We start from the raw sequence: 25,533 nt of genomic DNA on the forward strand, positions 1-25,533 counted from the left end.
CACAGTGTGTTGTGTAGATGGAGGGGTGTTGTTTGGGAATTCTGCACATGTGAATGAATGTTTTATAAGTTTACAAATTCTGTCATAAAAATATATTTAAAAAGTAATAATAGAGTAGGTTGGGAGTATAACACACCAAATATAAGATAAGAACTATGATTAGTAGTAGGATTTTGACAATATTCTTTCATAATTTGTAACAAATGTCTCACAACAAAGCAAAGTGTTGGTGGAGGGTTGCTATATGGGACTTCTGTATGATGTTATGCATGTTTGCCCTGTAAGCTCCAACTTTTACTATATACTTGTTTATGTATGTTGATATATAAATGCTATAAGGATAATAATAATAGGGTTGGTTGGGGAAATTCTTTGCTTAGTAGTAGTATTTTGACAATGCTCTTTAATCTTTAGTTAAAAAGGTTTAACAGAAATGGAAGTTATTGGTTGTAGGGTGAATTGTGGGAGTCCTGTATGATGTTATATATGTTTGTTTTGTAAGTTCACAACTATAATTATGTACTAATTGTTTATGCATGTTTATGTATGAGTGATATACTTCAATAAATTAATTCTAAAAAAGTAAAAAAATGTATATTTCTGCATTTTGATAGTACAGTATTGATTTTATTTATAGTGAAATACTTGATATCTGTAAATTGCTGAATGCATTCTGAATTAATAAAATTGTTTCATACAGATTTTTTATGTTTTGTTTTCAGTCTGAAGTTCACTTACTAGTAAAATAACATTCGCTTCCTCAGAAAACTCCGTCAGTAACAAATATAATATATGCAGTCATATAATCTATTTACTAATATGAAACTTTCTAATGGAAGTTCTCAGAGGTATTTTCCTCCACTTTCCTGAAATAATCAATCTTAAAATATGATTCTCTAGGCAAGTATTTTATCAAAACCAAGAAGGAAAAAAAATTCTTGCAGCTGTACTTAATATATTGTATTGTGTATGTGTATGTGTGTATGTGTGTGTGTATTTCACACCTCTCCCTCTAATCATTTCTATTCAATTGGTCTTTTATTCTGTTGCTTTCTGTATTTTTACTGGTAGACATATTTTTCCTTCACAAACTTTACTCATAATTTCTGGTTTGCATATTGCATTTAATCAGTCATGTATTTTAAGTGGTAGTTGTCCTTCCTTACCACCTAATTTAGTAGGACAAAGAACACTCTAGCAACATCTATTTATCTCCACGACCTCCTGGAGGAGGTTACAAAATATAGTGTTACAAAATAGCAATAGTTCAAAAAAAGTTTTCTGTGAAAGAACCCAGTACCCCAAATGAAGCAGATGTTAGATTAACCACTTGAATGTGAAAAACTTTTCTTAAATCCATCAAACTAGAGTTATATAAAGTAATAATAGCCCAGACCTCAACTGAGATCAATTAAAATTCTGTTAGTTCAAATAAAAAAACCATTTACCTTGTCTACTTAATATTTAAAGAGTTATTTCCTCTCCTAATAGAGATATTAATAAAGAGAATTATAGGGTTTCAGGTATAGACATTTATTTCTCCTATCTGCACCATTAATGGAGATTTTAAAAAATGGATTGATTTATGTTACAATAGTTTATCCCTCTTAATAGGCTGTTAGACTAGCTACTACAAATTAGAAGTTATTATGAGTAAACCTCCTAATGAAGCCACTGACACATGAATGAAATAATCAGAAAGTCTTATATGATCAGCTAATTACCATCTTTCCTTCTCTTTGGGCTCTTAGCACAAGTAAAGAATCAAAAGACTTGATCCAGTATAGTATTGTGGTCAAATGAATAACACTGTCCAAATTATTTAATGGTTAATTATTAATTTCCCTGCCAGTGTTTTCTAAAATTGTTCCAGAAAGGGATGCTCTCAAAGATATTTTAAAAATCCGCAATTTTTTAACATATGAGAGTCAAATGGAAATGTAAAAAAAAGTTGTTAGAGGTTTGTAAAACAGCTCTATTCCACATATAGGTTTCTTTCAGAACATAGCATAAATCTTGAAAGTTTGCAAATTCAGAGAAAAACGCATATATCAAGTTAAGAGATTTGGCATTTAAGTTATTCTAGTTTGAAGAGAAGTATACAGTTTTCCACAGAAATCTAATTGTGAGAGGCTTTGTATATCAGATTAAGGAACTCAATCAGTTTTCACATGAATATGAACACACAGATTTAATTTGGACGTACACAGAAATTATTCTAAAATTATTATTTGCAATATAGTGTACTAGATTTTGAGATACAAAGTATAGCAACACTAGATCATTTCCCTTAAGTATTTTATGGATTGTTAGAAGAAACACCATGTAATAGAAAATCATATACCACTAATAGTGTGCTAGTTGAACATTTACAAAATTCTCATTAAGAAGAGTTATTTATCATGGAGGTTATTTTTTTTCCAAATTAGATGGACCTTAGAATAAATCTTGATAGACCTTTTTTTTTTTATTCTAGGGAATAGCATCTGATTCTGTGGAAACCCTGTCAAAGAAAGCAGTTTATAAAAGTGTTGAATGAGTAGCAGTGAGATAAAGTCATGAACACTGTTAAAACAAAATACAAAAAAAAATTAAAAAGATTTCAAATATCAATATTCAATAATCTAAATTAAAATGAAATATGATATGTGAAAATATATATAGATATATATAATCCGTTCTACAAATTATTTTTCAAATATTTCTTAGCTTCCCGAGAAGTATAGTACCATGAAATACTTGAACATTTCGTTGTTATTTGAAGCAAAATATTAATGGGATTTAATATCATTCTCCATGTTTAATAAATCATGCATGTAGAAGAAATTTTAAAAACTCTGAACAGTATAATGAATCCTTGGTCATAGTTCTATTAAAAGGGGAGTGTAATATAGCAAATGAAATGCATTCATTGTTGTTCTTTTAAGATATAATAAAGCATTGTATTAGTCTGCCAAAGGGGTGCAGATGCAAAGTACCAGTAAGTTTTTGGTTTTTATAATGGGGATTTATTTGGGAGTAAAAGCTTACATTTCCAAGGCCAAATCAAGGCACCAGCAGAGATGATTTTTCACCAAAGTCACTTGCCATGTGGTGAAGCAAGATGGCTGACAATCTCTGCAAGGTTTCAGCCTTTTCCCTCTGGGTTTGCACTCTCAGGCTCAGCTGGTCTACTTCCCAATTTCAGCTGCAAGCTGGGATAGGGCTTGTCTCTTGGGGCTTCCTTTCTCTCCTAGCAGAGGGCTTGTTTTCCTTCCTGGGCCTTCTAAATCAGTCTTGGCTGTTCTGCTTTCTTTCTGATTTCAGCTGTAGGCTATCAGGAAAAATGGCTCTTATCTCCCCAGGGTTTTACTTGTTTGAACTTTCTCCTTTCTGTCACATGGCAGGATAAAAAATGACAAAGCTGTCTCTTTCTGTGTCTGAGTGTCTGTTTATATCAGACTCAGCAAGGGGGCAAGGACTCAACCTGAGTTACACCTGTTGACATGCTTAGATCAAAAAGCAATCTCAACAGGTAACCTAATCAAAGGCCCCTCAACTGAATTTAATAAAATCAAAGGGTATCACACCCAGAGGAATAGATTAGTTTACAAATATATTCTTCCTCTTTTTGGGATTCATAAAATAATCTCAAACTGCCACAAGCATATAATAATGATAATGCAGTAAGATTAATAAAACCTCTCTGGGAATTGTTATGTGCCAGACAGTATTCGAAGTGTCTTTCAAGCATTTTGTTTTTCAAAAGTAGGTTTCCTTCCCCAAGTAGCCATAAGGATATTTAGAGTAGCAAATATAAGTAAATCATATGTTTGTATATCAAAATATAAGACATTTAATCAGAATTCTATAGGTGTTAAGAGAAAGGAATCTTTTTTTTTTTTCATGATTGCAAAAATATCTTTTGAGGTAGAATTTGAACTCTGAAGGATGGTATATTAGTAGCCAAAGGGGTGCTGAAGCAAAATACCAGAAATCTGTTGGCTTTCATAAAGGATATTTATTTGGGGTAGAAACTTAAAGTCACAAGGCCCTAAAGAGCCCAATTCAAGGTACCATAAGAGGTACTTTCCCACCCGAAGTCATTTGTATCTTTGATGGTTCAGCCTTCCTTTCTTCCTCTTAAAATTCGTGGTTCCAGCTTCTTCTGATCTTAGCTGTAGGCTGTCATAAGGCTCATCTCTTTTCCCAAGGCTTGCTTCTTTCTGGGATCAACTGTTCTATTCTCTTCACAAGTTCAACTACAAACTACCAGGCTCATGTTTCTTTGAGGGCTGAAGGATCCTCTGCATACTATGTTAACTATTTCTGTTTGTCTGTTTATATAGTGTACCAAGGAGTGCAGGGACTCAACCCTACATGCCCAAATCTTAACATAATGCAATCAAAGTCATCTCAGCTTAGTCTTATACATTCAAAGAGCATCACCCCCAAAGGAACAGACCAGTTTACCAACAAAATCAATATCTTCTTTTTGGAATTCCTAAATAATATCAAACTGCCACAGTTGGTCAGGTTTTTAAAAAGTCAATGAAGGAAACGGACTTTGGCCCAGTGGTTAGGGCCTCCGTCTACCACGTGGGAGGTCCGCGGTTCCCCCAGGCCTCCTTGACCCGTGTGGAGCTGGCCCATGCACAGTGCTGATGCGCGCAAGGAGTGCCATGCTACACAGGGGTGTTCCCCGCGTAGGGGAGCCCCACGCGCAAGGAGTGTGCCCATAAGGAGAGCCGCCCAGCGCGAAGGAGGAAGCAGCCTGCCGAGGAATGGCGCCGCCCACACTTCCCGTGCGGCTGACGACAATAGAAGCGGACAAATAAACAAGACGCAGCAAAAAGACACAGAAAACAGAGAACCAGGGGAGGGGAGGGGAATTAAATAAATAAAAATAAATCTTAAAAAAAAAAAGTCAATGAAAGGAATCAGAGCTGGAGGGGGATTTCAATCTACAAGTTTGATATGAACAAAATCAGGATGTCAAAAAGCCATGTAATGACTTGCAATGTTTTGCCTGAACTCTTGCCCTCAAGAACTTTCCAATTTAGATAAAGAAAAAGATTTAAGAAAAATTACTGAAATAAATATTTCTTTTATTCACTTTTCTAATGTTAGAAAGGTTTAATTTTATTGAATTTGGACCATTTGTGTGTGTGTGAAACCATGATATACTTAGAGAATTCCAATATCATTTTACATGGATATTCCTAATCATATATTATAGAGGGATTATATAGGTGATTTTTCTAATAGTATTCTGGTATAAGCATGTCTTTCATGTGTCCATGGAAATAAATTTCACATCCTCAGGGATCTCACACTTGTACAATTACTCAGGCTTTTATTTAATAGTCTCATTAGTCTGGAGAAAATAAATTGAATATTTTGGTCAAATAAAATTCAAACATATATTTCAGAGTTTAAAATTTAGATGAACTCACATATTAACACCATTGCTTCTATGCACAAGTATAAAAATTTTAAACGTATATCTGGTTAATGATTGTTATAAAGTTATCAAAGGCACAGTAACTAAAATATCTAAATAAAATGAACATGATTATTTCTGTAATGATTTCACTTTTAAACATTAAAATATGCAACTTCTTAATATATAACAAGCATTGTAAAACTAACATTTTTAAAAAATTCTAATTATAATTTTTTTTCCTTTTCAGGTGACACAAACATCTACCATTCATGATGTTAAGCAAAAATTTCATAAAGCATGTAAGTTTATATAATTTAGAATTTACATTATAGTCCTTTTCCACCTTCAAACTGGCTCACACTATCTGTGAGAATAAGTTCCCTATTGTGATTGAAAGACTATATGAAAACCATATTTTTACATGGAACTCTAACATCAGGTTATGCTAATTTTTCTTTATTATAAACACTACATGGTCTAACTTTCTAATTGACACTTTAAATTTCATCACTTGTAGTTTTTCATGAAGTTGTTTCCTAGTTTGTATTTTAACATTATTGTAATGTGAAATTCCCATTACAAGTGCAATTTATTCAGAGTTTCTTTATATTTATGCAACATATTAAGCAAAAGTTTTACTCTATGTATTTATGTTGATCAATTTTTTCCACATAGGAATTCTTATACAGTGAATCCAAATAATATCATTTAATTTGATTAATAGTTAAATTTATCTCATGATCAGCTCCTCTATTATAATTTATATGAGGTATATTTAAATTATCTTTTGTTTCCAATATCTTTTCAATAAGGTTTACCAATAACTAGAAAACATAGTGAAAATGTCTGTATTTTCCAGGGAGCATTTTTAATAATTATGGATTTGGATGAACAATAATTTCTTTTGTGGAAATTATTCTTGAAGCTCATAATCTAATATATTAAAGTACTTAATACTTTAAGGAAGAACTGTGTAATGATTCTCTTTCAGGGAAAAAAAGAATATTTACTGAATATTTTCTGTATATATATTTTGCTAAGCATAATGACTAATTCAGTGATGATAGAAGATATATTGTTAGTTTAAAAAAAATCTCATGTGAAAGACCCAATATAAAAAATATTTAGAAATAAAGAATATAGAAACAATTTCCAAATAGTCAACATCTCTAAAATATATAAATAATTAGGAGAAGTCCTTTTAAATTATAATTGGAAGTGTTAGCATATAAGCATATATATATGCTTATATATGTGTGTGTGTATGTATGTGCTTTTATTTTTCCTTTAAATGTAGGTAGAATTTAGATTTGCTGAAAAGAGCCAGAAAGCATTATAGTAAGGAAAAGAGAACAAAACAGGAGAAGAATGGAGATCTGCCATGAATTTGTTTTCTAACTTTTGGCATGATAATTTTCTGTGTATCTTTTTATGCCAATATTTTTTAAAATGTGAAAGCTTTTTAAGCTCAAAATTTGTATTTTATCATATAATCTATGTTAGTCATGTTACCCTGGATATTTGCAAGAGTATTTCTACATTATTTCCATTCTAAATACATTTGTTTTGAGAGTTATTCCTATTTGGCATAAAACATGGATATTATTAGACTAGCAATAAAGCTGTCTTCTTTTGGAAAGATCTAGTAGGACCAACTCTAATAAAGTGGCTTCAGAAGGTTGAAATTGTAGTAGTAACTATGAAGGTATTTGAAAATGGCTTATCTTTCACTATAAAGTAGAAAGATGAAACAAATGATTGTTTTTAAATTATCATTTTAAATATTATTTCTTTCATTTATTTTTATTTTCTTTTTCATTCTTAAATATTATTTCTGTATTGTCTGAAAAGGAGGAAATGGTTCAATGACTAATCTACTTGCAGAACAAATGTTCAGTCACATAGATTGTGTGATTCTATGGCTACTTTTATGGTAGTTTGTGTTCCCTTAATAGACACCCATAACAATTACATAGAATACTAATATTTTAGAGCCAGAATATCTACCTTTACATGGTCCAGAGCCTCTGTCTAGTAATTAGTAAATGTAAGTAGCTTGTGGAAACATTACAGAAATATTCACTTGTAGAACTGGACAATTGAAAATATGACGAGTATGATTATTACAATAGTTATATTAACTTACCTATATCGAGACTTCTTGAAAAAGATTAGTTTTTTTTCTCTTTAGTAACCACAGTCTAAATCTTTAACAATTTTTCCCAAACTGTATTTTTTCTCCACCTCATCAAAATTACCTTTATTTTGAACTTCTATCTATCATTTATGGGGAACAGATGAAGGTGGGAGATTGTTGGGTATGTGATTGAAACTATAATGTTGAGAAAACTCTTTTGAAAATATAATAAGGAAGGGTTACCTGTTTAAGGTGCTTAACTGGGGGTCATCTGCCACAAGGGCAGGTTTCTAGGGAGTGTGTGAGTGGTCATCTTGTGGTAGAGTGTTATATCATTAGGTGGAGACCATACAATGTATGGGAAGGTGTACCCCCATCCTGGGGAGGCTTAATATTCTCAAACATAGGAATTGTGTCACTCAAGATAATTGGTGGCTCCCAATGGGGGAGGACAGTCTAATGTGTCAAGCCCTCAGCATTGTTGCAAGTATCTGTGAATCTGGTACTTCAAGGAGTGAAGCTGGATTGCCACTGTGGACCCTGAGGGGAGAGGGAAAGAGGAATAGAATAGATGGAAGCAGGGTAACTGGGGGACAATGCAATGATGGATATAGGACATGTTAAATTTCACTAAAAATGTATAAAAGTCTATAAACTAAAATGTAAATCATATTGTAAACCATAATGTAACTAAAAATTTAGAAAGTTATACAGTCTAAAATATAAACCATAATGTAAATCAAAGTGAAAGCATGTTTGATAGCTATGTTTCAATATCTGTATGTCAGCTACAGCAAATATAACATGAACACGTAAAAAGATCATTGCTGGGGAAAGGGAAAAAGGGTTCAATGTTGGATATATGGGAGTCCCCTATATTGTATATATGACTTTACTGTGATCTAAAAACTTTTTTGGAGACAAAATTAAAAATTAAAAAGAAGTCATGTAGACATTGAGGAAGGAATGAAAGAAATTGCCTTGCTGCTGTACATACAGGGCAACACCTATTACAGTGATGAAAGGCAAAATGTCAAAAACAAAGATTTATGACATTTTTCATTTTTTAATACTCCAATTCATTTTTTACTTTATTTTAGTTTTTCTAAATTATTATGTATTATATTTCTAATCTTTAAACCTATCATTACTTTTTCATTTTCCTACTAAATGAATTAGGCAATATAATAGGCTTCCTTTTTTTTAAGAAGTTTTGAATCACAGAGGGGATCAAGTATGGCAGGGCAAGAACACTGGTGTGGAGTGTTATTGATGGAGAATACATGGTTGGGAGGGAGTTCTCCATGGCATGTATATAGGGTATATAAAAATGTTTGTATATTTTTTGGCTATTTTCATAGTAGTTACAAATGACAACTGAGAAAGTGCTGAGTTCTTAGCTAGGAGAGCTCTCTCACATTCCTCAATGGAACAGCAACAATCCCTCAAGTACAAGGGCAAAGACCAGTGAAGAAGAATGGTCCATTGATGAGCCCTTGATACTGATGACTATGCTTACGAGCTTGTGTGCCTGCAATTTGAACTAGGCCTAGAGCTGCAGGGTGCCTAAGAGTTACCTCCTGAGAACCTCCATATTGTTTTAAATGTTGACACTCTCTAAGCCAAACTCAGCATGTAAATGCATTACCTTCACCCCAGCAGGGGACATGACTACCTGGGATGAACCTCCCTGGTGCTGAGGGATTATTACCAATCATTAACTGATGATGCAACTAGAAAAAGACCTTGAATAAAAGGGGGAAATGGTAAAGACAAATGAGTTTATCTGGCTAAGAGTCTTCAAAAAACAGTCAGGAGGTGATCAGAGAGTACTGCTTATGCATGCCTCAGCAGGTTCCCAGAGACAGCCAAAGTAGATACAACTCTAGGTACTGGTGTTCCTGAGGGCTATAAAGGCACACAGGCTCTATGGTCATGGCAGATGGCTCTGGAGTTCAGTGCCTTGTCAGTGGGCTCTACTTTGGATTTGTGTTCCCAAGTGTGATGGAGTTGGACTCAGATGTGACCTCTCCTCACATGCCTCTTCTATCAGTTTTACTGAACCTGTGGTTGGTGTATACTCAGGAGACTTTAATCTCTGGACTGGTCATATGCCAGCTGGGCCCTGAGCCTCAGCAGAGTTGCAGCTCCTAGTCTCCAGTTCATTGGGCTTACTCAAGTCAGCTAGCAGGGATGTAAAGAGGGTCAACCACCACACCAGGGAACTGAGAGGGCCTACAACTGCTAGCAGGAGAATCACATCCATCAACCATGTGGGATTTAAGCCCCTCTATATATAGAGGTGGAGTGGACATCACCATCCTAGGGTCCACAGGTTGGAGGAATAAAACATGGATTAGAGCGGACTTACCGGTAGTCTACTATAAAACTATCGTGACTCTAGCAATGGAAGAAATTGTATCATTGATGTGGAGACAGTGGTCACGGTAGTTGCTGAGGGCAGGGAGAAGGAAGAAGAGATGTAATGTGGGGACTTTTTTGTTACTTGGAGTTGTCCTAAATGATATTGCAGGGACAGATGCTGGATATTATATAACCTTCCATAACCCACTGAATGTATGGGGGAGAGTGTAAACTACAATGTAAACTATTATCCATTTTTGGTGCAGCAGTGCTCCAAAATGTATTCACCAAGTGCAGTGAATGTGCCATAGTGATTAAAGAGGTTATTGATGTAGGAGGAGTGGGGTGGGTGGGTGTGGGGTATATGGGAACCTCTTATATTTTTAATGTAACATTTTTTGTGATCTATGTATCATCCAAAAATTACAAACAAACAAAAATCAAGGAAATAAATTAAATGTAACCTTGGGGAAAAAAAAAGACAAAGGTAATATTTAGGCAATTTACACTTACTGTATTTTATTTCAAAATCTTATAATATTCAGGTTTTACAAATTAAAGGAACACAAAAACATTTTCCTACTCACATTACTGAGAAATATGCAAAAGTCAACTAAATTGTACTTTACTTTTTGATATATTTACTAAATGGAAGTTACCAAATATATTGCTAACACTGACAATCTGTGATTGTATGTACAAGGATAAGAAAATAAGTCATGTGTTAATTGCCTTAAGATCTCTTTTTAGCATAATTTGAAACCAGGTAATATTGACTTTATAAGAATACATAACTATATCAAAAGTTGCATCACATTGTACAAAACATGTCTGATTTTAAAACACACACAATTTAGATTTGACAAGCCTACATTCTTATTATATTATTATTATATTATATTATATATATATTATATTATTATATTATATTATTATTATATTATTCTTATTATAATCTTTCTGATAGTGTTTATTTTCAGACCCTGGAGTTAAAAATAATAATTGTTAATCTTGGAAGGTGAAAAAAAAATTTTTATTAGAATAAAATGTGTTTCCTGAGAGGAGAATTTTCTTTATATGCATTTATCTCTTATCTTTTGCCTTCTCAGGTGTTGTGACTGCCCTTGGCTTCTTGTTTCTCTACCCTTACTCTTTTGACTTGTGTCAGAGTTTTCTTTTCTGTGATTCCTCTTCCCTTTCATGATAAATATCTTAATGTTCTTCCAAAGTTCATAATGTTTTAATTCAGTTTATTATGAGTGTTCTTTGATAAACTACAGCAAGACACCTCTTGTTGTGGTGTTTTGACCCCACAACAATTGTGCTAGTGAAGAAATAGAAAGGGCAGAAAACACAATTAAAATGTGTCCACTATAGAGGCAAAAGGGAAAGAACGATGGTTTCCATAAAAAGGAGATATATATAATTATGGCAGACTGTACTCACAAGTATAATTTCACCTATTCTTCTCTCACTTAATGCATCAGAAATTCATGAAATGCTCACAAATGCAAATTCATGGCCAGTCTTTCTGTGTCTATTCATTTATTCCCTAACTTTTGTAATTGTTTTTCTTGCTTGTATTTTCAAGTGTCTCCTGTAGTTTTCCAATGATTTTCAGATCTTGTTTCTGTATATCACACTCTATTCCATGACCTCTTCATTTCCATCTTCTCACACAAATTGCACGGAAGAATTAAGCAATGCTGTCAAAAGCAAGATGAATAATGAAGGTTTGTATGGGTTCAGATGACAGTGACTAAAACTATGTCAATATTTTATTAGATTTTAAGAGATTTTTTAAGCTCTATGAATGGATACTATAACATATTCTCTCTGAGTCACATTCCCCTATTTTGTTTTACCCAATTGAAAGATTATCCCATTTAGTTTTTCTTTATAATGAAACTTAGTCCTCTCTTGGGGTAAAATAGCATTTTATTCAAGTAGTAATTGACTTACAGTTTCAAAAAAATAACAGAAGGAAATTTGTAGGAGTCACAGACAATCATGGATATATTAATTTAATTCTGTTATTATGTAATGTATTTTGTTGATTTAATTAATCAAGAGTGAAATGATTTGCCAAAAATAACAAATATATTCTAGTGCAAAACTTCTGCCTAAATATTAAAATTTTATTTTGTTATCCTATATCATACTCAAAATTATTCAAATTTTATAAAGTGAACTCAGCTGAGAAAAAAAGAGCAAAGTAAAAGGCAGATTAATTATCTATGAAATAAGTTAAATGCAGAATGCCTGGCCTCAGAATGCAAAAATGTTTGATCTTTTCTAATTGACGATACAAATATTAGACTGCACTGGAAAAGCATTCAGAAAAAAATAATGTTCACTCACAACTATATAGGCAGAAGAAGGAAAGATAAACACTTAAAAATCACTGGCAAAGTGAAGACTTTTCTCCTTACAAAAAGTAGAATATTCCTATAGTCTAGACTTCCATTGAAGAAGAGATGCATGTGATGCTTTGCATTAATAAAATATGAGAAGTATTAATATAGCTAATTTGAATAGTTATAAAAAAAGGCCTAGTGAATACACTCTTTAAGAATTGGGGCATTACTTTGTTATAAGACAAAGAACCTCTAAAAGTGACTGGAAAATACGATTCTGTGTTAAGTTACAAAACAGTTGTTCACAGTTGATATTGTAGAGTTTAAGTGGTAGACATTAAATCTTCATCTAGATAGGGTTATTTTTTTTTTAATCTTGTTCTTATTTTTGTTTTTTAGTATTGGTTTTGTAGTTAAAAGTTGTTTGCTCTCATGAATAGGTAAAATGCCATCAACAACATTCAAACATCATGCATAATGTCTAAATAGAAGCTCATTACCACCCACATGCTACAACTGACCACTTCTACAATAGTTTAGTGTGCAAATAAATATCATAAGTACAAATAAAACCATAGTTTTAAAGTTAGGTGATGTATAAAATCTAGTGAGGTTTTGGATATCAAATGAGACTTAATCTTCATGCACTAGCCAATCATATGCCCAAATACTTTTTATTTTTTTTCCAGGAGGGACCGGGAACTGAACCCAGGACCTCCCATGTGGGTGGTTGGCACTTAACTGCTTGAGCTACATCCATTCTCTGTCTTGAACCAATCTACAGAATTGACAATGATCATCTAGATACCATCACCTTCATTCTACTTAAGAAAAGTTATATGGAAAAATTAGATAACTTGCCCAAGGTCATGTAACTTGTAAGTGGTAGAGTTGGGATTTAAATGTAGGCAATATGGTTCTGTACCTGTACTCTAACCATGGATCTCTTTGTCTCTATTTTATTGAATCATATTTTTCATTCATTTCTTCAGGCAGAAAACTAAATATCTGTTTTGTCTGTTTTGTTTCTACTTCTAAAAGTTTACCATCAGATCTCATTTTAAAGTAGGGAACTAATTAGAAAGTTTGTTTTAGCAGATATTTAATGAAAAACAGTGCTATAATTAAGTGTTAAATGTAGAAAATGTGGATTTCAGGCCAATGCTGCCTAATGGAATTATTCTGTTTAGAAAAGTCATTTTGAACAGCACACTTATTTGTTTAAAATTGGTTAAAATGTTAGTTTCCTAGGGTGGCTGTAATAAATAAGAACAAAATTAGATGCTTCAACAGAAATTCATTCTCTTACAGTCCAGGATGCCAGATATCCAAAATCAAGGAGACATCAGGGTTGGTTCCTTTTGGAGACTCTGAGGAAGAATCTGTTCCATGCCTCCTTCCTAGCTTTTGGAGGTTACTGGCAATCATTGGCATTTCTTGGCCTGTAGCTACATAACTCCAATATTTGCTTCCGCAGTCATATGGCATTATTTCCTGTGTATCTTATCTGTGCCTCTGTGTCCAAATCTCCCTCTCCTTTCTTTTAAAATATGTATCATTAAATTAAGGCCCATGCTCATCCAATATGACCTCTAAGCTTGATAAGACCAGCAAAGACCTTATTTCCAAATAAGGTGACAATCACAGGTACTGACAATTAAAACGTCAACATATGAAGGACACAAATGAACCACTACATTTACTTGCACTAAAATTCCTGTCCAAAGTCATATTGGCAGTATAAAACAAATTATTAATTAAAAGCAACAGTTAATATTAGTAAGAGAAAAAAGCTCAAAATTGCTAATAGAATTTTCTTTTGTCAGCTATACCTAAGAGTTAGTAATATATGAACTGAAGTAAAAAGTCAATGAATGACAAGTAGGTTAAAGTGGAATTTGGTCAATGAATCTACAACATAAAAGAAGTTTATGGAAGAAAAAGTAAAATCATTTTGCACATCATTTCCTCTTCATTGAACATTTGAAAACAACGTAACTACTTCAATGATGTTTACAAACTCTTAGATTGCTTGTCTCTTCAGGTCCTAGAAAGAGTCCTGGGAATAAAGCAAGGAAAGGAATAATGGAATTAGCAGATCAACACAGTTTCAGCCACATAAAGGGATATATAATTTAATGTGGTAGTTGAAATGTACCTAAACCTAGCTAAAGGCCAGGGATATATAAACAGTGCTAACCTTTGCAAGGTTCAAGGGGAGTAACTCAAGACTAAGATAATGAAGTAGAAGGATTTATCATGTATAGTATAGAATAATGAATGCTCTTTAGGCAATCTGGAAAAAGATTCCTGGGCAAGGTTATAGAATTCCCTGATCTATCAGCAATAGACCATAGGAAAATGATAAATGCAACCAATGAAAAAAGTGGCAGAATTTTTGTTGTTGTTTTTAAAGTCCTCTGTAGTTAACTCAAAAAGTGAAAACTCTCTAACAGTTTCTTCAGCAAGAGGACTTAATATAGGAACTAAGTGAGTAATTTAAATGGAAAAATGTGGTAAATTGGCAGTTTATTCCTTCTTGGTAAAAGTCAGGTTTATATTTTGTGAAAACTGTGGGAACCAAGTGGCCATTCCCCTACTAGGAATATTAATCATTGAGGTCCAATAAGACCCTTTTACCAGTAGACAGCAATATCACCAAAAGATATGTGTCAGCTGTGTCCTAGTTAACATTTAGACAATAGGTTTTGTGAAAAGAGTGAAAGCATTCTCCTCTTAAATCATAATTGATTTTTTTTCTGAAAGGTCATGTTTAAAATGAAGAGCACATGAATCATATTTCACCCATTTAATATTGCACAGAATTTCCAAAATTTCCATTCTTTGCTTAGAATACTGTGTATATCCTTTAACAATTTCATAAGGCATATTGTTAGTTTTTCTTCAATTTTAGGGAAAGGATCATTATAATTTTAAAGATCAGTAATATTTGTGAATATACAAATATTTTATTTCATAGAAAATGTTTTACAAATGTCTACATGCTTAATATTTTACCCGTTTTCATTTTCAATTTCATCTAAAACAATCTGGGTTTTAGCCATTTGAATAGCAAAAATTGATTAATTCACAAATACTAACAAAATTAGTTGACCAGTCTCTACCATATAACATTACAGAAGAATATTCATTGTCTAGTCACACATATACACACACACACACACATACCAGCTCACAAATGGAATTAAGTTCTAGAATTTTTAATGTTGAAGGCATTAGGTTAAAATTTATGAAAATTTTATTTTACATCAATGTCAATCAGTAATTTCTCTGTGTAATCCCAGATGCTGCTGTTCTTCTTAAATGTAGTTGTTTGGTTATTTCCAACTTACTTTTATTTAAGCATAATCAAAATACTCTAATGAATTTTTATATATACTAGTGGAAAAATGTTTTATCTTGAGAAAGGAATTCTTCAAAAGTTGGATGGTTTTCCTAATTTCAAATTTCAGGGCAACTGATGACCCATTTGCTTTTAAAGTAGTCAAATTGAGATAGAAAAATTTAAAGAGTACATCATCTGACAAAAAAAATGAAGAGCTGCAGAAATATTTGAGAAACTATATTTCAAATCTATCTCATTAAGTTATGCAATATATACAGTTAACCAAAAATTAACTGATACATTATTCAAAATATGGTTTCCTATGAAAATTCTATTAATGTTTCCAATTTTGAAGCTTATCTAATAATATATTGCATAATGCAGTTTTATTGTCTCTAAGTCGTCGTGACAATCCCATTAAAAGCCACTTGCTATTAATATACCCCTTACATTTCTTACTTAAACCAGTGTTGTGGCTTCAATATAAATTAGTGGCATACATCTTTGACCCCTGATGTATTTGGCATTGAAAATGAACCACTTCTCATATGACTACTTTAAAATATGGTTATATTTAGATAGTTATAGATTTAATATTAGTGGTGACGATTCCATCTGCCTATATAATATATGATTGCTTAAAGAGAATCTTTAAAAGATCATATTGTTAGGAAGAGATTGTCCTTTCGACAGTCAAGTTTTATGTAATAAAACTGTCAAAACCAATAATTTTTAAAGTGTGAGGAGTTTGATCCTATCTATAAATGTTTTGGGTTTTCATTTTCAGAGCATTTAAAATGTCAATTGCTGAGCAATGTCAGGGCTATTTTGATTCATCTTACATGATGGGGTGCATTGCCTGATGTGCTGATGCTTCCCAAGCCTGATATTATGGAATAATTTGTTTTATAATCACAAGTATCAAGATGGTTGGGTTAGCAATATTGGAACTTAACTAAGCACCCACATTATAGATGCATTAAATATTGATTGCATTGTCTATTTATAGCAGAAAACTGATTCTTGATTTTTGTTTGAATATGCAACAGTATGATAACATTAAAATTCAAAGGATCATGCATATCTAGACAGTGAGAAAGTCTGGCCTTCTAGTCTGAAAAGGAATGGTCTCAAAAGTAAGTAAGGACCTAGAAAACACACAGGACACGCAACAGTTGCCATAAAATCAAAGAGTTTCTTCAAAACTTTAATGAAAAAATATATGTTTTTTTTGCAGCCTTTTTTTCTGATTTAACTGCATTCATTAGCAGGATGATGGCTATATATATGATGAGTAATATAAAGACACAAGAGAACCTATTGAGGCATAGCTTGAGGTAGCACTAGTCTTCTCTCTCCTTAGGGATTTTCTCCATAAGGAAATATTCAGAAAGACATGGAATGAATCATAGTGATTTTCTATGTAAACAATTTAAAAATGAGCATGAGTTTTTTAAATGCATTATTATTATTTTTTTAATGGATACTGCTGACACTGGGACAAGGGCCTAAATGTATTATTAATGAGGGTTCATTATTGCAAGAAAATATCAAAGTGGATTATTTGCTTTTATCCATATTCTCATTTATGTAATTAGTTAAAAACTGTCTTTTATTTTATCCAATTTCATAAATCAGGTCACATTTAAATAGTCACTTATAATAAATAAATGCATGGCTAAAGTCAGGTATGCTAAAACATGTGATGATATTTTCTATTACCTAAAGATAATTGTGGGGAAGCAGATTTGGTTCAACAGATAGAACATCCGCCTATCACATGGGAGGTTCAGGGTTCAATTCCAGGGCCTCCTGACCCATGTGATGAGCTGGCCCACGTGAAGTGCTGATGCATCCAAGGAGTACTGTGCCATGCAGGGGATTCCCCCCTGCGTAGGGGAGCCCCATGGGTAAGGAGTGTGCTCTGTAAGGAGAGTCGTCCAGTGCGAAAAAAGCGCAGGCTGCCCAGGAGTGGTGCCACATGCACAGAGAGTTGATGCAGCAAGAAAATGCAACAAAAAGAGACACAGATTCCTGGTGTTGCTGATAAGAATACAAGAGGCCACAGAAGAACACACAGTGAATGGACAGAGAGAAGACAACTTGGGGGGGGGTGGGCACGGGAAAGGGGAAAGAAATAAAAAAAAGATAATTGCATGCCAATATCTCATTTTCATGAGTGATTTTGTGTTCGAATGGTAGATACTATATTAAGTAAGCAGTGGATAAATGATTTGAGGTTATTTTTGTAAGATAATAAGAGTTTTATATTTCAACACATAATATGATACACATACATGACAAATTTCCCAAAATATAAAAGCATTTAAAGAATAAAGTACTAACCACCTACTAACATTTTCATTAATATGATAGCAGATATTTCTCTATACCTATCTATATAATTTTACATTTTTACACATTGCTCTTTAATAGCTTTTTCTATCAATATATTCTCTAGATATATTTCCATATAAATGTTTATTGATCTACATGATCAATAGCAGTAGAAATATTTTTTGTTTTTTTTGTAATATGTGAAATATATTTACTCCAGATATGTAATCTAATGATTTCTATAATTAAACTATATCATGGTTTATTTATTCATTCAATAATATTTTTGAATATTGAAAAATATTCATTGAACAAACATTTACAATGTACCACACATTGAGGTTTTCATTAAACTAATTCTTTTTTGCAAACCTATTTGATTTGAAAGAATAGTAAGTAAAATTGCTGTTATAAAGAATGAGCATATCTGAAATTCTAATACTTATTGACAAATTTTCTCTCCTACTTTATAGACTTAAAGCAATACATCAGAATGTGTTTTTCCCTATTATCAATGACACAGGCTTGATTAAAAAGTAATTAAATATTAAGTTATATTTATTGTGTCACTAATGTGTTCATCTTTCTGTATACCCATTTGTAACTAATTTTTCTTTTATTTGGAAATTTTTCTGTTAATGGTGTTTATCTACATCTTTGTCTATTAAGTTACTTTCATTTGACTTAATAATATATAAGTTCTTTTTAAATTATTGAACAAGTCACATCCTCCATTTTCTACTGAAGAATGTATATTATATAGATTTATAAATATAAAATATAAAAGAATCACTGGTGATAATATAGAATCACCAGTGATTCTTTTATATTTTTGGTTTTGTGTGAACTAGTTAGCAATATTTTCCTCATTTTTCAAACTTTAAAAATGTTGATTTACAATTTAACCACACATATGTAAGTTACAGATTCATTTTTACACATAAAATGTTAACATCTGTAATTTATATTGGTATAAGTAATAGGACATAAGATCCTCAACATTCTAACTATGATTATCATTTTTTATAAAATGAAATTTTATATTATTATTTTTAGTAATTTATAGGGTTAGTTTCTCTCATTAATATTTAAATTTGTTTTTTATTATTTTAATTTAAACAATTGTTTAAATCTTAGAATTGTAATTCCAATTTAAAATATTTCCATGGTCAATCATTTTATGTCATGATTCCTCTATTCTTTGGCTACTAATTTTGATCAGATAATTTATTGACATCACTTTTATTTATTTTTGGGGATGCCATACACTAGTAAAATTTTTTAGAAACATAATTTATTGAAAATTTTAAAATTCAGAGTATTTCTATAATTCAGTTATATTTTATTTTTCAATATTTATGAAATATTATTATGTTTAAGACTCTCATCTTTCTATCATTTGTTTTAATGAAAACTAGATTTTAACTCTGAAAATGGGTCATAGTAAAACATTCATAGAATAAAAGTACATTAGCAAAGGTATTATTCATAGACTCATCTAATTGATTTTAGGGTAATATTGTATGGTATTATAAGTTATTATATCTGTAATATGTGTATTATGGCATATACACTGCCTATATATATGGTTATATGTTAGATCAGTATTAGAAGTTGACATTTAGATGAAATTTTTATTATAGAACTGAGAAAATATACCAATGATCTAAATTATGTTTTCAGAAAATGTCAAATGCATCTGTAAATTAAGCATTTATTTTCCTGGCAGACTTTTTTTTTTAGGGTACACTTAATATTTTAAGAAACTCCATTCAGTATGTGTATTTGTGTGTGTGTGTGTGTATCTCCTACAAGTATTTTGGATTACTATTTTGAGGCACATCATAGCTATATGTTTGCCTCTATTTCTTTGAGGCCTCTTGACTCTGGCTTATGGATTTCATCTTTATTCTAAACCCAGATATTACATTAAATATTACAACCCAAATAATAATCCATTCAATATATTAATATCAAAACTACTTGAGATTGTTTCAAAAACACCATGAGTGTTGCCATTAGTTACAAATGGATTTTAATATTTTTAATTTTGAACAAAGTTTGTCTTACTGTTTTGCTTCTGGACTACCAATTCCTAGAATTTACGGGATGTATAGTCCCTAGTTATAACTCTTTCTTCTGGCTTATTGTCTAGTTTAAAGCTTTAATTTGTACTTTATCAACTGCTGTCTTACCAGTTGATCAACGTCACTCTTAGTTCCCAACATGCAAATTCTCAAACTCTGTTTGATCTAATCATAAATGCTTTCACTGCTGTATTGGAGAAAATCACAAAAATATATGTTCCATAGTTTTCAACAATATCTTTAGTTATCACTTCTTATTTCTTAAAACTTTTCCAGGGAATTATCCCTTAATTCAAGCTATTTCACCCATCATAGGAAATATACTTGTCTCCTAACTCACCAAAAAACTCTTTACTCTTTTCCACATGACCTACTGCTAGTCTGTCTCTTCTCTTTTAAAAAATAACAGGCACGTTCTTGCTGAGGAAGTCACCGACACACTCAGAGCCCATCTCCCAGCCCTCGCTTACCCCTCTTCTTTGCCCCGCTTTCTGATTGTGTACAGATGTTCCAATGTGTTTTCATTGCGCAGCCCAGGAGAGAAGTAGGTCAAATGGCCTGTTGTACCTTCAACTAGAAATCAGAAACATGCAACCCAGCTGCTTGCCAGGAGATGAATTGTACACAAAGCTTGCATGATTCATGTTTTGTACTCAGTGGCAGAGATCCCCTTCTCCTGGATATATAAATACCCTGATCCCAGGCAGGCATCTCTTCTCTCCTACTTGAAGTAGAGCCACCATTCACTGACCGTGGCCAGAACAGTTGACCCCTCCAAGCAGCCCAGCCACAATGGAATGTCTTCCCCTTCTCTTTTGGACTCTGTTTTGTGTAACTAATGAAGCAGTCATTTGCCCAAAATTTCTTTTGTGGCCGAGTTTGTGTTCCTATGACAAGCCATATAGCAATTCACTCCACAATTCTGATATGATTAGTTCTCTATTTGTGCTGTCACCCTCCCCCCATATGCTTAAAGAATTTACTCCTTTAAGTCTCATATTTTCCATATCTTCATATGCTTCCTCTTTGTTCTTTTGTCAAGAATTTCTAGCCATGCAAACCACTTATAACACTATCATCACTTCTTCCCGTGTCCATAATTAGCACTCACTTAAAACTGGTTTCCATTGGCTGCATGACAAATTCCTTTCTAAGTCACCAGCCGCTAGTGTTTGCTAAAGCTGCAGATCATTTGTGGTTATAGCTGGCTTGAACTCTCAACTGCATTTGACATGATACACCACACACCCATTGTTTAACTGCTTTTGTGTGATTGATTTTAACTCTGCCCATTTAATTTCTAAGATATTGTACTTTCTTTGTCTTCTCTGGCCTCTCATTCTCAGAGACTTTTGCAGACTTCTCATTATACTTTGGCCCCTGAAATGATAATGTTCCCTAGGTAATGTCTTGAACATTCTTGGTTTTGTTTTTTTTTTAATTTATTTTATTTTATTTCCTTTACCCTTGTTGTTTTGAGCTAGCTGTCTTCTCTCTGTGTCTGTTCATTATGTGTTCTCTGTGTCTGTTCATATTCTTTTAGAAGTCACCAAAAACGGAACCTGGGTCCTCCCATGTGGGAGGGAGGCACCCAATCACTTGAGCCACTTCCATTCCCTGCTTGTTGTGTCTCTCATTCTGTCTCCTCATTGTGTTATCTCATTGCATCATCTTGTTGCATCAGCATGCCACACCAGCCCATCACATCAGCTCACTGTCTTGCTCATCTCCTTTAGGAGGCACTGGGAACTGAACCCAGGATCTACCATGTGGTAGGCAGTCACCCAATTATTTAAACCACATTGCTTCCCTATTTCTTGTCTTTTAATATTACATTTTTTCCTCTTTTCTGCATGATCTCAACAATTGCCATGTTTATAAAAAGCCACTAATAAATGACTGAAATCAAAACCTTCTTCCAAACCTTTTTACTATATATTTAACTTCCACTGTGATTTCTCAATATCTTATATATCTTGCTGCAGCTCAACTTCAACATGTTCAAATTAGGCATCATTCTGCTCCCTCAAACTTGCTTTCCTTATTTTTCTTGATTCAATGAATGGTAAATTAACTCAGCTACTCAGTTTTGAAACCTGTTCATCATTATAAACACCATTGTCTCCTTACTTTCTATATCCAATTATCCCTTGGTCTATAAATTCTATGCCATAATATGTTTGGAATCGGTACATTATTTTTCACTACATTTTGGTTTCATAATTTGTAATCTAGAAATGTACAACACTCTTCTGCTGTTATCTAGTCTCTATTACCTCCAACATCAAGGTCAATTTCCTTATGGCATATAAGGCCCTCATCATGACCTCATACTCTATGTGTTAACAATGTTGAATTTCTTGCTCCACATTTGGCAATATCTTGTTTATCACCCTGTGTTTTAGTTTGCTAAAGCTTCCAATGCAATATATCAGAAATAGGTTGGTTTTTACAAAGGGAATTTATTAGGTTAAAAACTTACACTTCTGAGGCTATGAAAATGTCCAAAGCAAGGCATCATTAGAGGTATTGTCTCACCAAAGTTTGGCTGCTGGTGATCCTGGACTTCTGCCATATGGCAAGGCTCAATAACTGCACTACTGTTTTGTGTCTCTGCCTTTTCCTGCATGCCCACTTTTGCTCCAAGCTCAACTGTGGATGATTAAGCACATATCTAGGGCATAATACCGGTCTGCTCATGTCTTCCCTTTCCTCCAGACCTCTTCGCTAGTTCTGCTTCTGAATGCTCCGTCTGTGGCTTTTCTTTCACCTAGGTTCTCTCTAAGGTCCTGTATTCTTTCCTTTTGTCTCTGTGGCTTTTTCTTTGTGTCTGTGGCTTTTTAGCCTTCTGTTTATAAAGAACTCTAGTATGAGGATTAAGACCCACCCTGGATCCTGCATTTCCTGAACCAGTCTAATCAAAAGTGTTCTAATCCAAACATCCCTTAACTGAAGCTAATCAAAAGATTCCATCTAAAATGGTTCTGTAAGCACAGGAATGTGTTCATTTTGAGAACAAGATTTTCTGCGGTTCATGAAAGATTCAAGCTAGCACACTCTTCATGCATTTCTCACATTTTTCTGGGATATCTTCATTTGTCAATTTCCTCCACTGTTATATTTCAATTTTTGAAAATAGTTTTGCATATTCACCTTTTTTTACTGCATGATTATGACTCACTATTTCAAGTACAAACACCCCCATGTGACTTGTTTTAAGTTCTTTTATGAATCCTAACAAGAAAAATATTATGTTTTTAAACTAATTCATTCCTGTGGGTGTGAGATAATTTTGATTGGACTGTGTCAGTGAGGTATGAGCCAACCTGGGTCTCTGTCTTCTTACTGAAGCTGATATAAACAGAGACACAGAGAGACATACAGATGAAAAGGGAGCTCTGCCATATTTGATCCAGCCATGTTAGAGAAACATCTCGAGGCTCAGCCACATCTGACCTTTAGGAATGAAGTCCTGAAAGGCTCAATGAACCAAGGTGCAGTGAGAGATAACTGATCTGCCACAGCTGAGTTCAAGGAGAAAGTAGAGAGAGGTCAGCAGACCCACTGTTTTGTCTGGTCACCAGTGACAGGACATGAAGATCAACAGTAGCTGACTTTGGTGAGAAAGCATCTATAACAGTTATTCATGAATTCATGTAGCCTTATTTATGAATTCCAAAAATAGATACTGGATTATGTTTGTAAACTGGTCTTTTCCTCTGGGCATATTAGAGTGTATTGGATTCATGGGTTTTACTTTTTATTGATTAAATAATGATTAAGGCTTTGATTGGGTCATGTCAGTAGGACATTGAGCCAAAACTGCACTGCAGAGAAGGAAGTTTGGGGTTTTGAGCTGGAACCCCAGCAGGTAAGCACACAGAAGAATTTGTTCTTGAGGAAAGAGAGAAGTCCCCGGGAAGAGAAACAAGCCATTCACCTAATAGTCGACAGCTGTCCTTGTGGAGATAACAGAGCATCTGAGCCTGGAGAGAGGCAAGCCCCAGGGAGAGAGGAACCCAGCAAGTCTAAACCATTACAGACATTGGCAACCAACTTGCTCCAACACATGGCAATAAACTTTGGTGAGGGAGATAACTTGTGCGTTATAGCCTGCTAACTGTAAGCTTATAAATACCGTTTATAAAATAAATACCCTTTATATAAACTAACTGATTTCTGGTATTTTGCATCAGCACCCCTTTGGATGACTAACTCAGCATCTCTGAGAGAACCTCAATTTGGACATTTCACAGCCTTGGAATTGTAAGTTTTTATACTAATAAATTTCCCATTATAAAAGCCAACCCATTTCTGGTACTTTGTATCAGCAGCCCTCTGGCAAACTAAGACCCTGCACAACATGAAATTCGTATTTCTTTTCATATTTTTATTTTTTATAAGATACTTAGATTATATAAATGTTACAAAGAATATATAGTGGATTCCAATATGACCTGCTCCCCACACCTCCCATATTTCCCCACATTAGCAACATCTTCATTAGTGTGGTACATTCATTGCAATTGATTAACACATTTTGGAGCATTGCCACTAGCATAGATTATAATTTACATTGTAGTTTACACTCAGTTCTGTAGGTTATTGCAAAATAAATAATGGCCTGTCATTATAATGTCATTCAGGGCAATTTCCAAGTCCTGAAAATACGCTCGTATTTCACCAGTTTTTCCCTTTTTCTACCCTCAGAACCTCCAGTGCCCACTGCCTCCTCATCAATGATATTTCTTCCATTGCTAAAATCACAACTAATCTATAGTAGAATACTAGTAAGGCTACTTTAGTCCGTAGTTCATTCCCTAGTCCTGAGGGTTCTGGGATGGTGATACCCACTTAACCTTTATTTGAGAGGGGTCTTTGATCCCAAATGGCTGATGGATGTGACTCTCTTGCTTGCAGTTGTAGACACTTTTGGTTCCTTATATGTTGGTTATCCATCATTTCCTCCTTGGTAGTTGTCCTGGGTGAATCCATTAAACTGGAGAGTAGGTGTTGCAATTCAGTTGAGATTCAGGGCCTAGCTGGCACATGGACAGTCCCGAGATTTAAGTCTCTAGGACGCACACCTACCAATTTTAGTACTAATTATAGGTTCAAATAGAAGGACAGAAGAGCCATGTATAGGGAAACCACAACTGAGTACAACTCAGTCATACTGGGGAGCATGAATTCCAAAGTAGTGCCCACCTGAGCTACGTGCCCTGGCTATAGTGTCTGGATGTTTCCAGAGCCCTCAGGAGCCCTGCTATTTGGCGTGTATCTACATTGGATGTCAATGAGATCCTGCTGAGTCATGCACAAGTGTTACCTCTTGAATGACTTTCCAACTCACTTAAAGTCTCTTAGACATGTAAACTCATTTGTCTTTACCTTTTCCCCCTTTTGGTCAAGGTCTTCCCCCCCCCCCCAAGTTGCACTGCTTGTTAGTACTTGGTAGCAATCCCTCAGTGCCAGGCAGG

General features: G+C 33.6%; 1 protein-coding gene across 1 annotated transcript in view; it reads left to right on the plus strand.

The window, feature by feature from the left end:
• TECRL (trans-2,3-enoyl-CoA reductase like) overlaps window positions 1-25,533 on the plus strand; it is a 161,905-nt gene that overhangs the window by 37,939 nt on the left and 98,433 nt on the right. Inside the window, exon 2 of the mRNA XM_004456725.2 lies at window positions 5,673-5,724. Coding sequence (XP_004456782.1) covers window positions 5,673-5,724 — 52 coding nt within the window. The remainder of the gene's footprint in view (window positions 1-5,672; window positions 5,725-25,533) is intronic.

The sequence above is a fragment of the Dasypus novemcinctus genome, chromosome 1 (genome assembly GCF_030445035.2).
Source record: "Dasypus novemcinctus isolate mDasNov1 chromosome 1, mDasNov1.1.hap2, whole genome shotgun sequence".
Lineage (NCBI taxonomy): Eukaryota > Metazoa > Chordata > Mammalia > Cingulata > Dasypodidae > Dasypus > Dasypus novemcinctus.